At 42.6% G+C, this 15,165-nt stretch overlaps 1 protein-coding gene across 3 annotated transcripts; it reads left to right on the top strand.

Annotated features, from left to right (window-relative positions):
• Positions 1-778: 778 nt before the first annotated feature.
• On the top strand, positions 779-14,740 carry COQ7 (coenzyme Q7, hydroxylase). Of its 3 annotated transcripts, none has more exons than XM_019988285.2 (6): positions 779-930; positions 8,074-8,252; positions 9,382-9,496; positions 10,329-10,468; positions 11,133-11,201; positions 14,521-14,740. In XM_019988285.2, the coding sequence occupies exons 1-6, from the start codon at positions 858-860 to the stop codon at positions 14,596-14,598; spliced, it is 654 nt and encodes a 217-aa protein (XP_019843844.2). In that variant the 5' UTR covers positions 779-857; the 3' UTR covers positions 14,599-14,740. The 3 variants fall into 3 exon arrangements, with proteins under 3 accessions (XP_019843844.2, XP_019843846.2, XP_019843845.2); XM_019988287.2 differs by lacking the exon at positions 779-930 and adding an exon at positions 991-1,122; XM_019988286.2 differs by lacking the exon at positions 779-930 and adding an exon at positions 1,057-1,215.
• The last annotated feature ends 425 nt before the right edge of the window (positions 14,741-15,165 follow it).

Here is a 15,165-nt window from a genome sequence, read left to right as displayed (position 1 = left end):
TTACCATTATTAAACATGCCTCCACACATACACAGCCTCCTGAACAGCGATTTGTTACAATTAATGAGTCTGCCCTGACAGACTGGATACAGACTCAAAAGTATGGAATATGTTGCTAAATCTACTCATCCCAACCTTCCCCTCAAGGAGACCCACATTGGATCCCTGGCTGGGGAAGATCCCCTGGAGAAGTGAATCGCTACCTACTCCAATATTCTTGCCTGGAGAATTCTATGGACAGAGGAGCCTGGCACACTACAGCCCATGGGGGTCACAAAGTGTCCCGCACAACTGAGGGACTAACACACTCTCTCACTAACAGTAAAGGACAAATAAGGATAGCAATAATAAATGTTCTTTGTAGAAAATCTAAAAATAAAGAAAAGGAGTAGGAAGAAATTTAGTTTGTCAATCCCAATAACTAGAGTCAACACTTTTCACGTGGTGAATTGAATTTCAGACTGTAATTTCTACTATTTTAAAGAGCCTACAGATAGAAATTTCCTGTACTGGCAAAGCACAAAATACAATGGCTATGCCGGTAAACAATTCCCTCATTGTCCTTTTCCTCAGGAATTGAGGTGAGTAATATTTTACCTGTTTGGATTTTTGAAAGAGCACGTTAGCATTCTCGTCTCTATGGCAACTCTTTACGTAGTGATTGATAGCGACCGCATCCACTAGAGTCTTTTCATTTGACATTTCCAACCAATCGAGTGGAAGCGGGGGATTAGGGGCGTTTCCACCGGTGCGAGAGCCAACCGCATCTGCCTTCCGTAGGCCGTGCGTCATCAGTCTACGCCAAGGGTACCGTTGACCCCCTCCGTTTAAGGAGAAGTAGTGCTGCTTCCGCGGCAATGAGTTGTGCCCGGGCGTTGGCGGCTTGCTGCCTGTGGCGGCTGCGCACAGGCGCCCTGCAGCCCCTCTCAGGTAAAGGGGAAGCCTGAGCGCGACTGCGCGCGGGGCTGAGGAGCCCAGGAATTTTCGCCTTAGGCTTAGGTCGTAGAGGTCACGGGGGGCAGACGTTCATACGTCACAGGGCTGCGACGGAGGGCGACTGCGCGGCTGGAAAAGCGGCGCGAGGCCTGCAGTCGGCCGCGGAGCCCGCCGGACGGAAAGGGGGTGGGTTTTCCTCAGTTTTCTGGCGAGCCCATTCGGCGTCCGTGCGTTTGGGGGATGACGCAATTTCGCGCCTGTTCTGTGACGTCACTGCAGGTGTGGTAGGCGTTCCGAATTGAGGAGAGTTGGCAACCTTGAAAGTTTAGTTTCCTAGGGCGGGGGTGGGGGGGGGGGGGGTAGTCCTCGTAGCTTTCGCTTATGACCTTGTAGGTGGCCCTACGACCGGCAGAGTGGGTTTCCTCCCGTACGCCCGCCCCACTCCGGAGCCGGTTAGAAACGCAGATTCTCAGATCGCTCCTCTAACCTACCGGATCTTAACAAGACCTTGGAATGACTCGTGTGCATTTGCAAGTTAGAGAAGCACCGGAATGTTGGAAGGAGCATCGAATTGGAGTAGGGAGACTTGGGCTTAGATTCTGACTCGTCTTTTCCTCATTTATCTGAGCTGCCTCAGAAAATTGTGAGGTCATTTTCTCAAAGTTAAACCATGCGTGTACCACCTTCAGGATTTTTGCTTAATAACTGTACCATTGATATTTTACCACTGATACTACTAGAGTGTTTTTTTTTTTTTTTTTTTAATTTCCCTAGACCATATTCCTTTTTAAAATCAGAACACTGGAAACTAGATCCCTAGGTAAACGGAAAACCTGTATTTCTTGTCCCAAGAAAAAAATCATAAAAGTACGCTGAAAACAAGTTATTGTATTAGATACTGTTGTCTACCAAGGTTTGAACTCAAGCCCATCTTTTTTCTCGAAAGAAAGGAAAATTAACAAGTGTTAGGAAGATTTTAAGATATGTCAGCTGTAAACTGAGACAGTCTCCTTGATAAAATCAAAAGAGTTGGAAGAGAGTCAGTTAAGTTGCTCAGTCGTGTGTGCGACTCTTTGCGACCCCATGGACTGCAGCACACCAGGCTTCCCCTGTCCATCACCAACTCCGGGAGATTGCTTAGACTCATGTCCATTGAGTCAGTGATGTTATCCAATCATCTCATCCTCTGTCGTCCCCTTCTGCCTTCAGTCTTTCCCAGCGTCAGGGTCCTTTCCAGTGAATCAGTTCTTCACATCATGTGGCCAAAGTATTGTGGAGTTTCAGCTTCAGCATCTGTCCTTCCAATGAATATTCACTACTGATTTCCTTTAGGATGGACTGGTTGGATCTCCTTGCAGTCCAAGGGACTCTCAAAAGTCTTCTCCAACACCACAGTTCAAAAGCATCAATTCTTCAGCGCTCAGCTTTCTTTATGGTCCAACTCTCACATCCATACATGACTACTGGAAGAACCATACCTTTGACTAGACAGACCTTTGTTGGCAGGGTAACTTCTCTGCTTTTTAATATGCTGTCTAGGTTGGTCATAGCTTTCCTTCCAAGGAGCAAGTGTCTTTTAATTTCATGGCTGCAGTCACCATCTGCAGTTGTTTTGGAGCCCATGAAAATAAAGTCTTTCAGTGTTTCCATTGTTTCCACATCTGTTTGCCATGAAGTGATGGGACCAGAAACCATGATCTTAGTTTTCTGAATGTTGAGTTTTAAGCCAGCTTTTTCACTCTTCTCTTTCACTTTCATCAAGAGGCTCTTTAGTTCTTTGCTTTCTGCCATAAGGGTGGTGTCGTCTGTGTATCTGAGTTTATTGATATTTCTCCTGGCAATCTTGATTCCAGCTTGTGCTTCATCCATCCTGGCATTTCGCATAATGTACTCTGCATTTAAGTTAAATGAGCAGAGTGACAATATACAGCCTTGACATACTTCTTTCCCAATTTGGAACCAGTCTGTTATTCCATGTCCAGTTCTAACTGTTGCTTCTTGACCTGCATATAGGTTTCTATATGTGTATGGAAGATAATCATAGCAACTTAAGATCTTTTCATATACAAATTGAAATCTCGTAGGTGTCATCACTGGTATATGTTTCACATTTTAGGAAATCACAAATAGAAAATGATGCACTTGAGAGCTTTTAGCACTGGGCCTCAATTTTATTATTTCTCAGTTTTAAAGTGTGTGACAGTGCAGGCAAAACTCAGGATTGTTGAAGATGAATTTTAATGCTCCTTCATTCTTTTTCACTTGTAGTTACTTGCGTCCTGTATCTTTTTATCTTCATGATAACTCAGAAAGGTATTGTTATTGTGTTTCCCCAAAAAAGAATATAACCACATTGTTCCCAATTTTATATGTAAGAAATGGCAATTCGGAATTGTCAAAAGTCTGTGTTAGAGACAAGATAGGTATTTTCTGATTCTAGTTCTGTGCCCTGTCTATGGTCCATCTCATACTTTTTTTTTTCCATTATGATTTATTACTAGATATTGAATATAGTTTCCTGTGCTATATAGTAGGACCTTGTTTATCTATTCTTTTTAGTGTGGACCATTTTTTACGTCTTTATTGAATTTGTTGCAATATTGTTTCTGCCTTATGTTTTGGTTTTTGGCGGAAGGAATGTGAGATCTTAAATCCCTGACCAGAGTTCAAACCCACACCCCTGCACTGGAAGGCAGAGTTTTAACCACTGGCCCACTAGGGAAGGCCCTTATCTATTTTATAGAGAGTAGCTTGTATCTGTTAATTCCAGATTCCTAATTTATCCTTCCCCCACCCCATCTCCCCTTTGGTAACCAAAAGTTTGTTTTCTACGTGAGTCTGTTTCTTAAATAAGTTCTTTTGTAAATTTCTTAGTTCTCATTTTAGATTCCACACATAAGTGGTATCACCTGGTATTTGTGTTTCTCTGCCTTCATTTAGTATGATAATCTCTAGATCCATGCATGTTGCTGCAAATGGCATTATTTCACTCTTTATGAGTGAGCAGTGTTCCATTGTGTGTGTGTGAGTGTGTGTAGATAGACCACATCTTCTTTGTCCATTCATCTGTCAATGGACGTTTAGTATGCTTCCATCTCTTGGCTGTTGTGAATAGTCTGCTTTGAACATTGGGGTGCGTGTGTCTTTTCCAGTTATAGTTTTGTCCAGGTATATGCCCAGAAGTGGTATTACTGGATCATATGGCAACTGTTTTTAGTTTTTTGAGGAACCAGCATACTGTTCTCCATAGTGGCTCTACCAGTTTACATTCTTAACCAACAGTGTACCAGGGTTCCCTTTTTTCCACACCCTCTCCAGCATTTGTTATTTGTAGACTTTTTAATGATGGCCATTCTGACTGACTGGTATGAGGTAGTACCTCATTGTAGTTTTGATTTGCGTTTTTCTAATTAGCAGTGTTGAGCGTCTTTTCATGTGTCTATTGGCTATTTGTAATATCTTCTTCGGAGAAATGTCTATTTAGATCTTCTACCTGTTTTTTTTAGTGGGTTGTTTGGTTTTTTTTTTTTTTTTTTGTGTGTGTGTTTTTTTTGAGTTGTATGAATTGTTGGTATAATTTGGAAATTAAGCCCTTGTTGGCTGCATTGTTTGCAAATATTTTCTGTCTGAAGGTTGTCTTTGCATTTTCCTTTGCTGTGCAAAAGCTTATAAGTTTGATTAGGTCCTATTTGTTTTTGCTTTCATTTCTATTGCCTTGGGAGACTGATCTAAGAAAACATTGGTACTGTTTATATCAGAGAATGTTTTGCCTATTTTCTCTTTTACGAGTTTTGTGGTGTCCTGTCTTATTTATTTATAACTTACATTTTGAGTTATTTTTGTGTATGCTATGAGAGCATGTTCTAACTTGATTTATATGTGGCTGTCCAGCTTTCCCAACACTACTTGCTGGAGAGACTGTTTTTTTCTCATTGTATAGTCTTGCCTCCTTTATCAAAGATTAACTGGCTAGGTGTGTGGGTTTATTTCTGGGCTCTCTGTTCTGTTCAGTTGATCCATTTGTCTCTTTTTGTGCCAGTGCCACATTTTTTTGATTACTGTAGCTTTGGAGTATTGTCTGAAATCCGGGAGGATTATTCTTCCAGCTTTATTCTTTTTTCTCAGGCTTGCTTTGGCAATTCTAAGTCTTTATGGTTCCATACAAATTTCATGATTATTTTTTCTAGTTCTGTGAAAAATGTCATGGGTAATTTGATAGGGGTCACATTAAATCTGTAGATTACTTTGGATAGTATGGCCATTTAAATGATATCTTTGCAATCTAAAAAGCATCCATCCAATACTTTTTAAAGCCACCTTGCAGATGTTGTAACAAGATAGGGATGGCAAATATTACTATACCTCACCCTCCATATATACCTCAAAAAAGGCATTTATTAGGTGCCTGAATCTGGAAAAGTGTTGCAGTGTTAGGGAAAAGTCAAATATGTTTTTAATAGGAATTATAACTCTACCCATCAAAAGTCAGCTGTGTGTTTGAACTCATGCACTTAACCCCTTGCTATTTCTCAGTAAATGATTTCTTAAAAATTAATATTGAGGAATTTCCCAATGGTTCAGTGGTTAGAACTTTGCACTTTCACTGGTGAGGGCCCAGTTCAATGGTTCAGTCCCTGGTCTGGGAATTAAGATCCCACAAGCCACTCAGCTTGGACAAAAAAAAGAAAGGAGTATTGTGTTGTTTTAAAAGTTCTTTCTTATTAACACATTTTGTGGTTGGAGTAACAAAATGAGAGAACAAGGTTATTTTAAGAAGTTGAGTCATCTCATTATTTATTTATTCGTGGCTGTACTGGGTCTCTGTTGCTTTGCACAGGCTTCCTCTCACCGCAGCGCGGGGGCTGCTCTTACCGCAGTTTGAGGGCTTCTCGCTGCAGTGGCTTTTCGTGCTGTGGACACAAGCTGTAGGCGGGTGGGCTTCAGTACTGTGACTTGTAGGCTCTAGAGCGCAGGCTCAGTAGTTGTGACGCACAGGCTTAGTTGCCCTGTGGTGCGTGGGATTTTCCAGAACCAGAGATCGAACCCATGTCCCCTGCATTGGCAGACGGATTCTTAACCACTGGACCGCCAGGGAAAGTCCCATCTCATCATTTTTAATTTTAACTTTTGGACCACATCTTTCTACAAGGAGGCCAGGCCTTGGACTTGGAAAAACTTGGGACAGGTTACCTCGATTTTGTCAAATGTCTCAAATTGTTCTCCACATGGAAACATGGTCATAGAGGGACTTCCCTGGCAGTTAAGACTGTGCACTTCCACTGCAGGGGGCGCAGGTTCGAAGCCTAGTAGGGGAACTAAGATCCTGCATGCAGCGTGGCCAAAACAAAGCAAAAGGCCGTGGACCACAGTGACCTGCTGTCTGATGACATAGATCTGAGTGGTACCTTACACCTGGCAGAACTTGGAATCCACCCAGTTAAGTCAGGCATGCTCAGTGAGATGGAGCAGGTTCTGTGGAAGAATGGCTCAAAGCTGGGACACCATGCTTCAGACCCCCATATCCACTGCTCCTTTGTCTAGAGTGAGGCATTTAAAATCCTCAGCCTGAAAAGTTCAAATGCACATCTCAGATTTCATCAGGCCTACCCGATCACTTTGTGTCCAAAACACTCAAGCCTTTTTTAATGGGGGGAAAAAAAGGCTATAGATGTATCAGAATGAAACTTTCTACACATTTTGTGGGTATTCCTTAGCCTAAATGAAAGGTATCTATTCAACAGATGGTAGTCATACATAAGAGCCCTGAAACACATCTTGAGATGATACCAATACAGTCAGAGTTCACATTACCAACTAAATGGTCTAAGTCTTTACTTCCATATCTGCAAAATGAGTTAACACCTTATACATCTAAACATGTTATAAAACTCTTCTCTTAGGGGAGAGAACTTTGGGAATGCTCTAATACAAGCCTCAGAGATTATAGTCAAGGTGTTAACTATTTGGAGATTTTTTTAAAAGACAAAATCTAATCTATCCTGAAGAATTCACGTTTTGAAAGCAAAAAGAGTTCAGTTGAATGAAGTACCAGAATGAGATGAAATGTAAGTGCTAGGCTAAATTCTCAAAGTCAGATGCTCACTGGCACAGTTACTTTTAATAAGAGAAATTAAATCTACAGTTCTTAACCTTGGCTGCAGAGAACATTTGTGCACAGAACTTTTTAAAAGCATCATCTCCCAGGGATCAACTGGGGAGGAGCATCCATGATTCTGAGAGCCCCCTAGGGGTTGTGTGCAGCCAGAGTTGGAAAAGAAGCAGGTGTATGAAGTGGGGAAACATGCCCATCCAGAGACAGCTGCCGTGTTAGCTGTCTGGTGAAAAGACACCGTCAGTATTTCTAGATTGACATACACTTCAACTGAAGCCAGGCTCCAGATCTTTAGTTAAATCTTCTGTGTTTTAAATACTGGTAATTAATTTACTTTAAAAAAAAAAAAAGAAAACCTACACACTGCTGTACTTAAAATGGATAACTCACAAAGACCTACTGTATAGCACATGGAATTCTGCTCAGTGTTATGTGGCAGCCTGGATGGTGGGGCGTTTGGGGGAGAATGGTTACATGTGTATGTATGGCTGAGTCCCTTCCCCGTTCACCTGAAAGTATCACATTTTTTGATAATGGGCTATACCCCAGTACAAAATAAGAAGTTTAAAAAACAAAGCTACAAATCACTGCAGGTTAAACAGAGTCCATTTGTAGGCTTCCCCAACCTATGCTATGCTATGCTATGCTATGCTATGCTAAGTCGCTTCAGTCATGTCCGACTCCGTATGACCCCATAGACGGCAGCCCACCAGGCTCCACCATCCCCGAGATTCTCCAGGCAAGAACACTGGAGTGGGTTGCTATTTCCTTCTCCAATGCATGAAAGAGAAAAATAAAACTGAAGTCACTCAGTCCTGTCCGACTTTCAGCAACCCCATGGACTGCAGCCCACCAGGCCCCTCTGTCCATGGGATTTTCCAGGCAAGAGCACCGAAGTGGGGTGCCATTGCCCTCTCCATGGGGAGCTTATTTGTGACCTTTGCTGTAAGATGCCTCTTTCTTCTATGAAAGGAATCATCTCAATTTTACCTGAGAGTAACGGAGAATAAACACTTGCATTGCAGCTTATGGAAGAAGAATCAGTGTCAGATTTTGCAGTTCGGGAATGACCTTAGACAATATCAATAGGAAAGCTGTGGATCGAATAATCCGGGTGGATCATGCAGGTGAATATGGAGCGAACCGCATCTATGCAGGGCAGATGGCCGTCCTGGGTCGGACAAGCGTCGGGCCGGTCATTCAGGTGGGCACGTCTTTATCTCAGTGATGAATCACATCGGGTCATGCAATGTCAAGGGAGGTACTGTTGTCCCCAAGAGAGGAAAAATTGGTTGTGGGATGGCGGTGGAGGAGTAAAAAGCGTATATTCTTTTTTATAAACCGCAGACAGACATAAGCAGATTTATAGTACATAAACAAATACACACTCTTGCTGTAGTATTAAAATTTTGTGGCGGGGAGCAATAAAAAAGGACTAAGAGTCACTGCATCAACTCAAAACACCGGTTGTAAGACCTTGGGGTCCCACCCCTAGTGGAGCCCAGTGGGGATATTTGATATTTTATACTGAGGGGCAGATCGGACAGGCCTGGGCTTCATAGTCACACAGAGCGAAGTTCCCATTCCAGCTCTGTCCCACCTCCTACCTCTGTGAGCTTGAGGAAGTCCCATGACGTGTTCCGTGTCTGCAAAATGAGCTGACAAAACGTCATTCAGTTTTGGTGAAGAGTAAATGAGCTGGTGTAGAGCAGCGAATACCATGCCTGGCATGTAGTAGCCACTTAGCACAAGTTAAATGGCCTGCTCTGAGTACTCGGGCAAATTACCTAACCTCTCTGTGCCTCACTTCTTTCATCTGTATAGTGAGGATAATGATAGTTTGTCCTTCACAAAGCTATTTGATAGTACCTGGCTATGGGACATACTCTTACGTGTTAGCTCTTACGATCATTCTTCCTTTTTCCTTTGATGTAAATGATACATTTCTGGCTGTCTGAAAGGAAATCATATAAAGGGTAATATTCTGCCCTCCTAAATTCTGAAATGGGCTACGCATCTCATGTCTTTGGGGTGTGGCCCCTTGTCCTTGAATAGGCGCACTGTGGATCTGAGCTGCTTCTGCCGGCTCTGCGGTTCGGACTCTGCTTGTCTGGAATGGAGATAACAGACACTTCTCTTGGTTTGCTGTCTCTCTTCCCCGTAATCTGATGTTTAGGGCTTTTCCTTTGATGATTCAAGGGGACTGGGGGAAGTAGCAGTTCCCATCATTCTCCCCATTGTGCTTCCTTTACCCACGTGAACACAGCATGTGGCTTCCTTATTACGTAGCAGGTGGTCTCTCTGAAATGTCTTTGTTTTTATGTTTCTTACAGAAAATGTGGGATCAAGAAAAGGACCACTTGAAAAAGTTCAATGAGCTGATGGTTGCATTCAGGGTGCGGCCGACCGTTCTCATGCCCTTTTGGAACGTGGTGGGGTTTGCGCTGGGTGCGTGTCTATCTCGGAGAGCCCGTGTGAGCTTAGGGATCTGGGATGGCTGAATCACTAAATAACCCCTCTACAATTCTTGCTGTGTCCCCTTACAACCTTTAAGTTTACTTAATATTTTTCTAAAGTTAAATTGATTTTTTTTTGCTTAAATTTATTTAAGATAGAACCTTAAAATCAGTACTTTTATAAATAGAAGATACATTGAAAATAACTACAACAGAGAGGGAAAAGGCTAGAGTAATTTGACTGGCCAGATGAAGTTCCCTGATGAAGGTTCTAAACTTGGGATCTGCTCACTCTTAAAAAGAGAGTCAGGGAACTCCCTGGCAGTTCAGTGGTTAGGACTCAGCGCTTTCATTGCTGAGGGCCCAGGTTCCAGCCCTGGTTGGGGAACGAAGATCCCACAAGCCCTGAGGCACAGCCAAAAGAAAAAAAAAAAAAACACAAAAATAAAAAGGGAGAGTCAGTGATACAGAAGAACCCAAGAACCCCAGTGAAGACTCGCTCCTGCCATTATCAGAAGGTTAGAAAAAGCACTCAAAGAACATTCTTACACTGTCATCTGGCACCATGGTTTTCAAGGATGGCAGGTTGCTCCTGAGGACACTTGGCAACATCTAGAGACAGTTTTGGTTGTTGCAACTGGGGATGCCACTGGCACCTAGTGGGTAAATGTCAGGGATCCCGCTAAGCATCCTACCACGTTCAGGACACTCCTGCACAACAAGGAATTGCCCAGCCCCAGGGTGCCAGGCGACAAACCCTGACCTGGTCTCCATCCCCAGTGGTATCAACCCCATCCTTTACCTTCTGGATCTGACCATTCCAGGCGCCGGAACTGCCCTGCTTGGGAAGGAGGGCGCCATGGCCTGCACAGTGGCCGTGGAAGAGTCCATCGCACACCACTACAACAACCAGATCAGGACGCTGATGGAGAAGGAGCCTGAAAAATACGAGGAGCTTCTGCAGGTATCGGACCACGCTCTGGAAGGGACTGCCAGGGGGAAAGGGCAGATACGCAGTTTGGTAAGAGGAACAAAATGGAATGTTAGGGACTAGCACTGCCTTAGAAACTTGAGGCAGCACCTCATTTGAAGGGCGTGCACACTGAGGCAGCTGAAGCTATGGGCCGTGTCACGTGCTCGGGCGGAGCTGGTACTGAAACCCGAGTTTCCTGAGCCCACACCTGTATTCTCTCTGCCTCTGGGTCATTGTTGGATCCTGAGCGAAGGCCATGAGCACAGATCCTTCAGATTAAATAAACGAATGTACTCAGAATAATAAGTAAATATCCTCAGAAATTTTCTACAGAAAATAAGGGAACTGTTTAATTTTTTTTTAAGTCTAAGTCAGTGGCCACCCACCTGTCTCTGTAAATAAGTTTTTCTGGAACACAGCTGCACTCATTTGTCTGTGTGTCCATGGCTGTTGTCCCCTCTAGGGTGGCAGAGTTGAGTCATTGTGACAGGGACCTTATAGCCCGAGAAACCTGAAGTACTGCCTCTGGCCCTTTGCAGGAAAAGTCTGCCTACCCGTGTCTTAGATGGCAGCATGAGGCTTTGGCCACCAGAGTAAGTTTGAACAGTGGGGAGTTGGAAGGCTGATTTGTTTCAATTTCTTTTTATTTAACCAGGTGATCAAGAAATTTCGGGATGAAGAGCTTGAGCACCATGACATAGGCCTCGAACATGACGCAGAACTGGTAGGGACCCATCTTTACTGTTTGCTTGTAGTGGTACTTTATTTGGAAGGTTGAGGCACAGGAACATTTCTGTTTCCAGAAAGTTATAAAACCACCGTCAGAGAAAGAGAACCCATATCGGTCAGTTCACTTCAGTCGCTCAGTTGTGCCCACTCTTTGCGACCCCATGGACTGCAGCACGCCAGGCCTCCCTGTCCATCACCAGCTCCCGGAGCGTGCTCAGCTCAGGTCCATTGATGTCCAGGCCGTGATGGCATCCAGTCATCTCACCCTCTGTCGTCCACTTCTCCTCTCACCTTCAGTCATCATCAAGCATCAGGGTCTTTTCCAAAGAATCATTCTTCACATCAGGTAGCCAAAGTATTGGAGTTTCAGCTTTAGCATCATTCCTTCCAAAGAACACCCACAAAGTGATCTCCTTCAGAATGGACTGGTTGGATCTCCTTGCAGTCCAAGGGACTCTCAAGAGTCTTCTCCAACACCACAGTTCAAAAGCATCAATTCTTCAATGCTCAGCTTTCTTTATAGTCCAACTCTCACATCCGTACATGACTACTGGAAAAACCATAGCTTTGACCAGATGGACCTTTGTTGGCAAAGTACTGTCTCTACTTTTTAATATGCTACTTAGGTTGGTCATAGCTTTTCTTCCAAGGAACAAGCATCTTTTAATTTCACGGCTGCACTCCCCATCTGCAGTGATTTTGGAGCCCCCCAAAATAAACTCTATCACTGTTTCCATTGTTTCCCCATCTATTTGCCATGACAGGATAGGACCGGGTGCCATGATTTTAGTTTTCTGAATCTTGAGTTTTAAGCCAGCTTTTTCATTGTCCTCTTTCACTTTCATCAAGAGGCTGTTTAGTTCTTCTTTGTTTTCTGCCATAAGGGTGGTGTCATATGCATATCTGAGGTTATTGATATTTCTCCCAGCAATCTTGATTCCAGCTTGTGCTTCATTCAGCCTGGCATTTCACATGATGTACTCTGTATATAAGTTAAATAAGCAGGGTAACAATATACAGCCTTGATGTACTCCTTTCCCAAACTGGAACCAGTCTGTGTTCTATGTCCGGTTCTAACTGTTGCTTCCTGACCTGCATACAGATTTCTTAGGAGGCAGGTCACGTGGTCTGGTATTCCCATCTCTTGAAGAATTTTCCACAGTTTATTGTGATCCACACAGCCAAAGGCTTTGGCATAGTCAGTAAAGCAGAAATAGATGTTTTTCTGGAATTCTTTTGCTTTTTCGATGATCCAACGGCTGTTGGCAATTTGATCTTTGGTTCCTCTGCCTTTTCTTAATCCAGCTTGAACATCTGGAAGTTCTCGGTTCATGTACTGTTGAAGCCTGGCTTGGTGAATTTTGAGCATCACTTTGCTAGTATGTGAGATAAATGCAATTGTGTGGTAGTTTGAGCATTCTTTGGTATTGTGTTTCTTTGAGATTGGAATGAAAACTAACCTTTTCCAGTCCTGTGGCCACTGCTGAGTTATCCAAATGTGCTGGCATGTTGAGTACAGCACTTTAAAAGCATCATCTTTTAGGATTTGAAATAGCTCAACTGGAATTCCATCACCTCCACTAACTTTGTTCATAGTGATGTATCCTAAGGCCCACTTGACTTCGCATTCCAGGGTGTCTGGATCTAGGTGAGTGATCACACCATCGTGGTTATCTGGGTCATGAAAATCTTTTTTGTATAGTTCTGTGTATAGTTCTCCTTGCCACCTCTTCTTAATATCTTCTGCATCAGTTAGATCCATACCGTTTCTGTCCTTTATTGTGCCCATCTTTGCATGAAATATTCCCTTGGTATCTCTGATTTTCTTGAAGAGATCTCTAGTCTTTCCCATTCTATTGTTTTCCTTTATTTCTTTTCATTGATCACTGAGAAAGCCTTTCTTATCTCTCCTTGCTATTCTTTGGAATTCTGCATTCAGATGGGAATATCTTTCCTTTTCTCCTTTGCCTTTCACTTCTCTTCTTTTCTAAGCTATTTGTGAGGCATCCTCAGACAACTATTTTGCCTTTTTGCATTTCTTTTTCTTGGGGATGGTCTTGATCACTGCCTCCTGTACAATGTCACGAACCTCCGTCCATAGTTCTTCAGGCACTCTGTCTATCAGATCTAGTCCCTTGAATCTGTTTGTCACTTCCACTGTGTAATCATAAGAGATTTGATTTAGGTCATACCTGAATGGTCTAGTAGTTTTCCCTGCTTTCTTCAATTTAAGTCTGAATTTGGCAATAAGGAGTTCATGATCTGACCCACAGTCAGCTCCCAGTCTTGTTTTTGCTGACTGTGTAGAGCTTCTCCATCTTTGGCTGCAAAGAATATAATCAGTCTGATTTCGGTATTGACCATCTGGTGATGTCCATGTGTAGAGTTGTCTCTTGTGTTGTTGGAAGAGAGTGTTTGCTATAACCAGTGTGTTCTCTTGGCAAAACTCTGTTAGCCTTTGCCCTGCTTCATTTTGTACTCCAAGGCCAAATTTGCCTGTTACTCTAGGTATCTCTTGACTTCCTACTTTTGCATTCCAATCCCCTGTGATGAAGAGGACATCTTTTTTTGGTGTTAGTTCTACAAAGTCTTGTAGGTCTTCATAGAACCATTCAACTTCAGATTCTTATGCATTAGTGATTGGGGCAAAGGCTTGGATTACTGCGATATTGAATGGTTTGCCTTGGAAATGAACAGAGATCATTCTATCGTTTTTGAGATTGCACCCAAGTACTACGTTTCAGACGCTTTTGTTGACTATGAGGGCTACTCCATTTCTGCTAAGGGATTCTTGCCCACAGTAATAGATATAATGGTCATCTGAGTTAAATTCGCCCATTCCGGTCCATTTTAGTTCACTGATTCCTAAATGCCATCTCCTATTTGACTGCTTCCCATTTACCTTGATTCATGGACCTAGCTTTCCAGGTTCCTATGCAAGACTGTTCTTTACAGCATTCGACTTTAGTTCCATCACCAGTTGCATTCACAAGTGAGCATTAATAGAACTGCTTGACAGAAAGCAAGCAAAAGCCTTGCTCCCAGCTGGGAATCATTTCTTGCTTCCTTATCCTTTTCCCCAGCACATTCGCTGTTTCCGGTGAGAAGCTGGTTGGGTCAGATGTTTTGGCTGTAGCAAAGGCATTCTAATCTTTTGACAAGTATTTTTTTTTCCCCCTGTTAAAATCATTTCTTAGATCTTATTATTTATCCAGAGAAGTCCCAACCCTGCCATGCTAGACTTGTGCCTTACAATGGAAAGTGAATATAGAACGGATTTCTTTGGTTTGCTTACTGTTGTTTTTTTTAAACAGGCTCCAGCATATGTCGTTCTGAAGAGCGTTATCCAGGCAGGATGCAAAGTGGCGATATATTTATCAGAAAGACTTTAAAGTATGTCCACTTTTCCTTGTGTGTAAAGATAATAGTAATTTAACAGGTGACAGTGGCAGAGAAGGAAATGTACAGTTATTGTCCTGTGACTTTGTTAATAAATTATGAGAGGTTTTTTCGTTAATAAAATTCTCCAGTGTTGGTTGTTCTCTGTGCTGCTTTATGGCCATAAGGCTGACAGTTTACCAGGTGTGTTCAGATGACAGCAAATGAAACTGGTTCTCATTTGGTCTATACATTTTTTTCTAAAGCAACAAGTATGAATCATTAAGAAAGATAACATATCTTTGAGAGAAAAAAAAATGAGTTTACCGGTATCACAAAGTAATTTAAAATAGTGATGTTTAAAATTGACAAAGCAAGACTGTCTAGCCCATCAGGTAAGCAGAAGACTGACATTCTTTTTATTGTGAAATGTGGTTTGAGAGCAGGTTACTCCCATCAGAGAATATACTAAATTGTGGATTATTTGTGAAGTTGAATTATAATCATTTCCTTTAGGTCTGTTCCCTAAAGAATAGACCAAATGAACTATAATTCTCATACTTGGTTGAAATCCTTTATGA

This window comes from Bos indicus, chromosome 25 (genome assembly GCF_029378745.1).
Source record: "Bos indicus isolate NIAB-ARS_2022 breed Sahiwal x Tharparkar chromosome 25, NIAB-ARS_B.indTharparkar_mat_pri_1.0, whole genome shotgun sequence".
Lineage (NCBI taxonomy): Eukaryota > Metazoa > Chordata > Mammalia > Artiodactyla > Bovidae > Bos > Bos indicus.
Note: the sequence above shows the minus strand (reverse complement) of the source record. Positions and strands in the feature narration are given on the sequence as shown.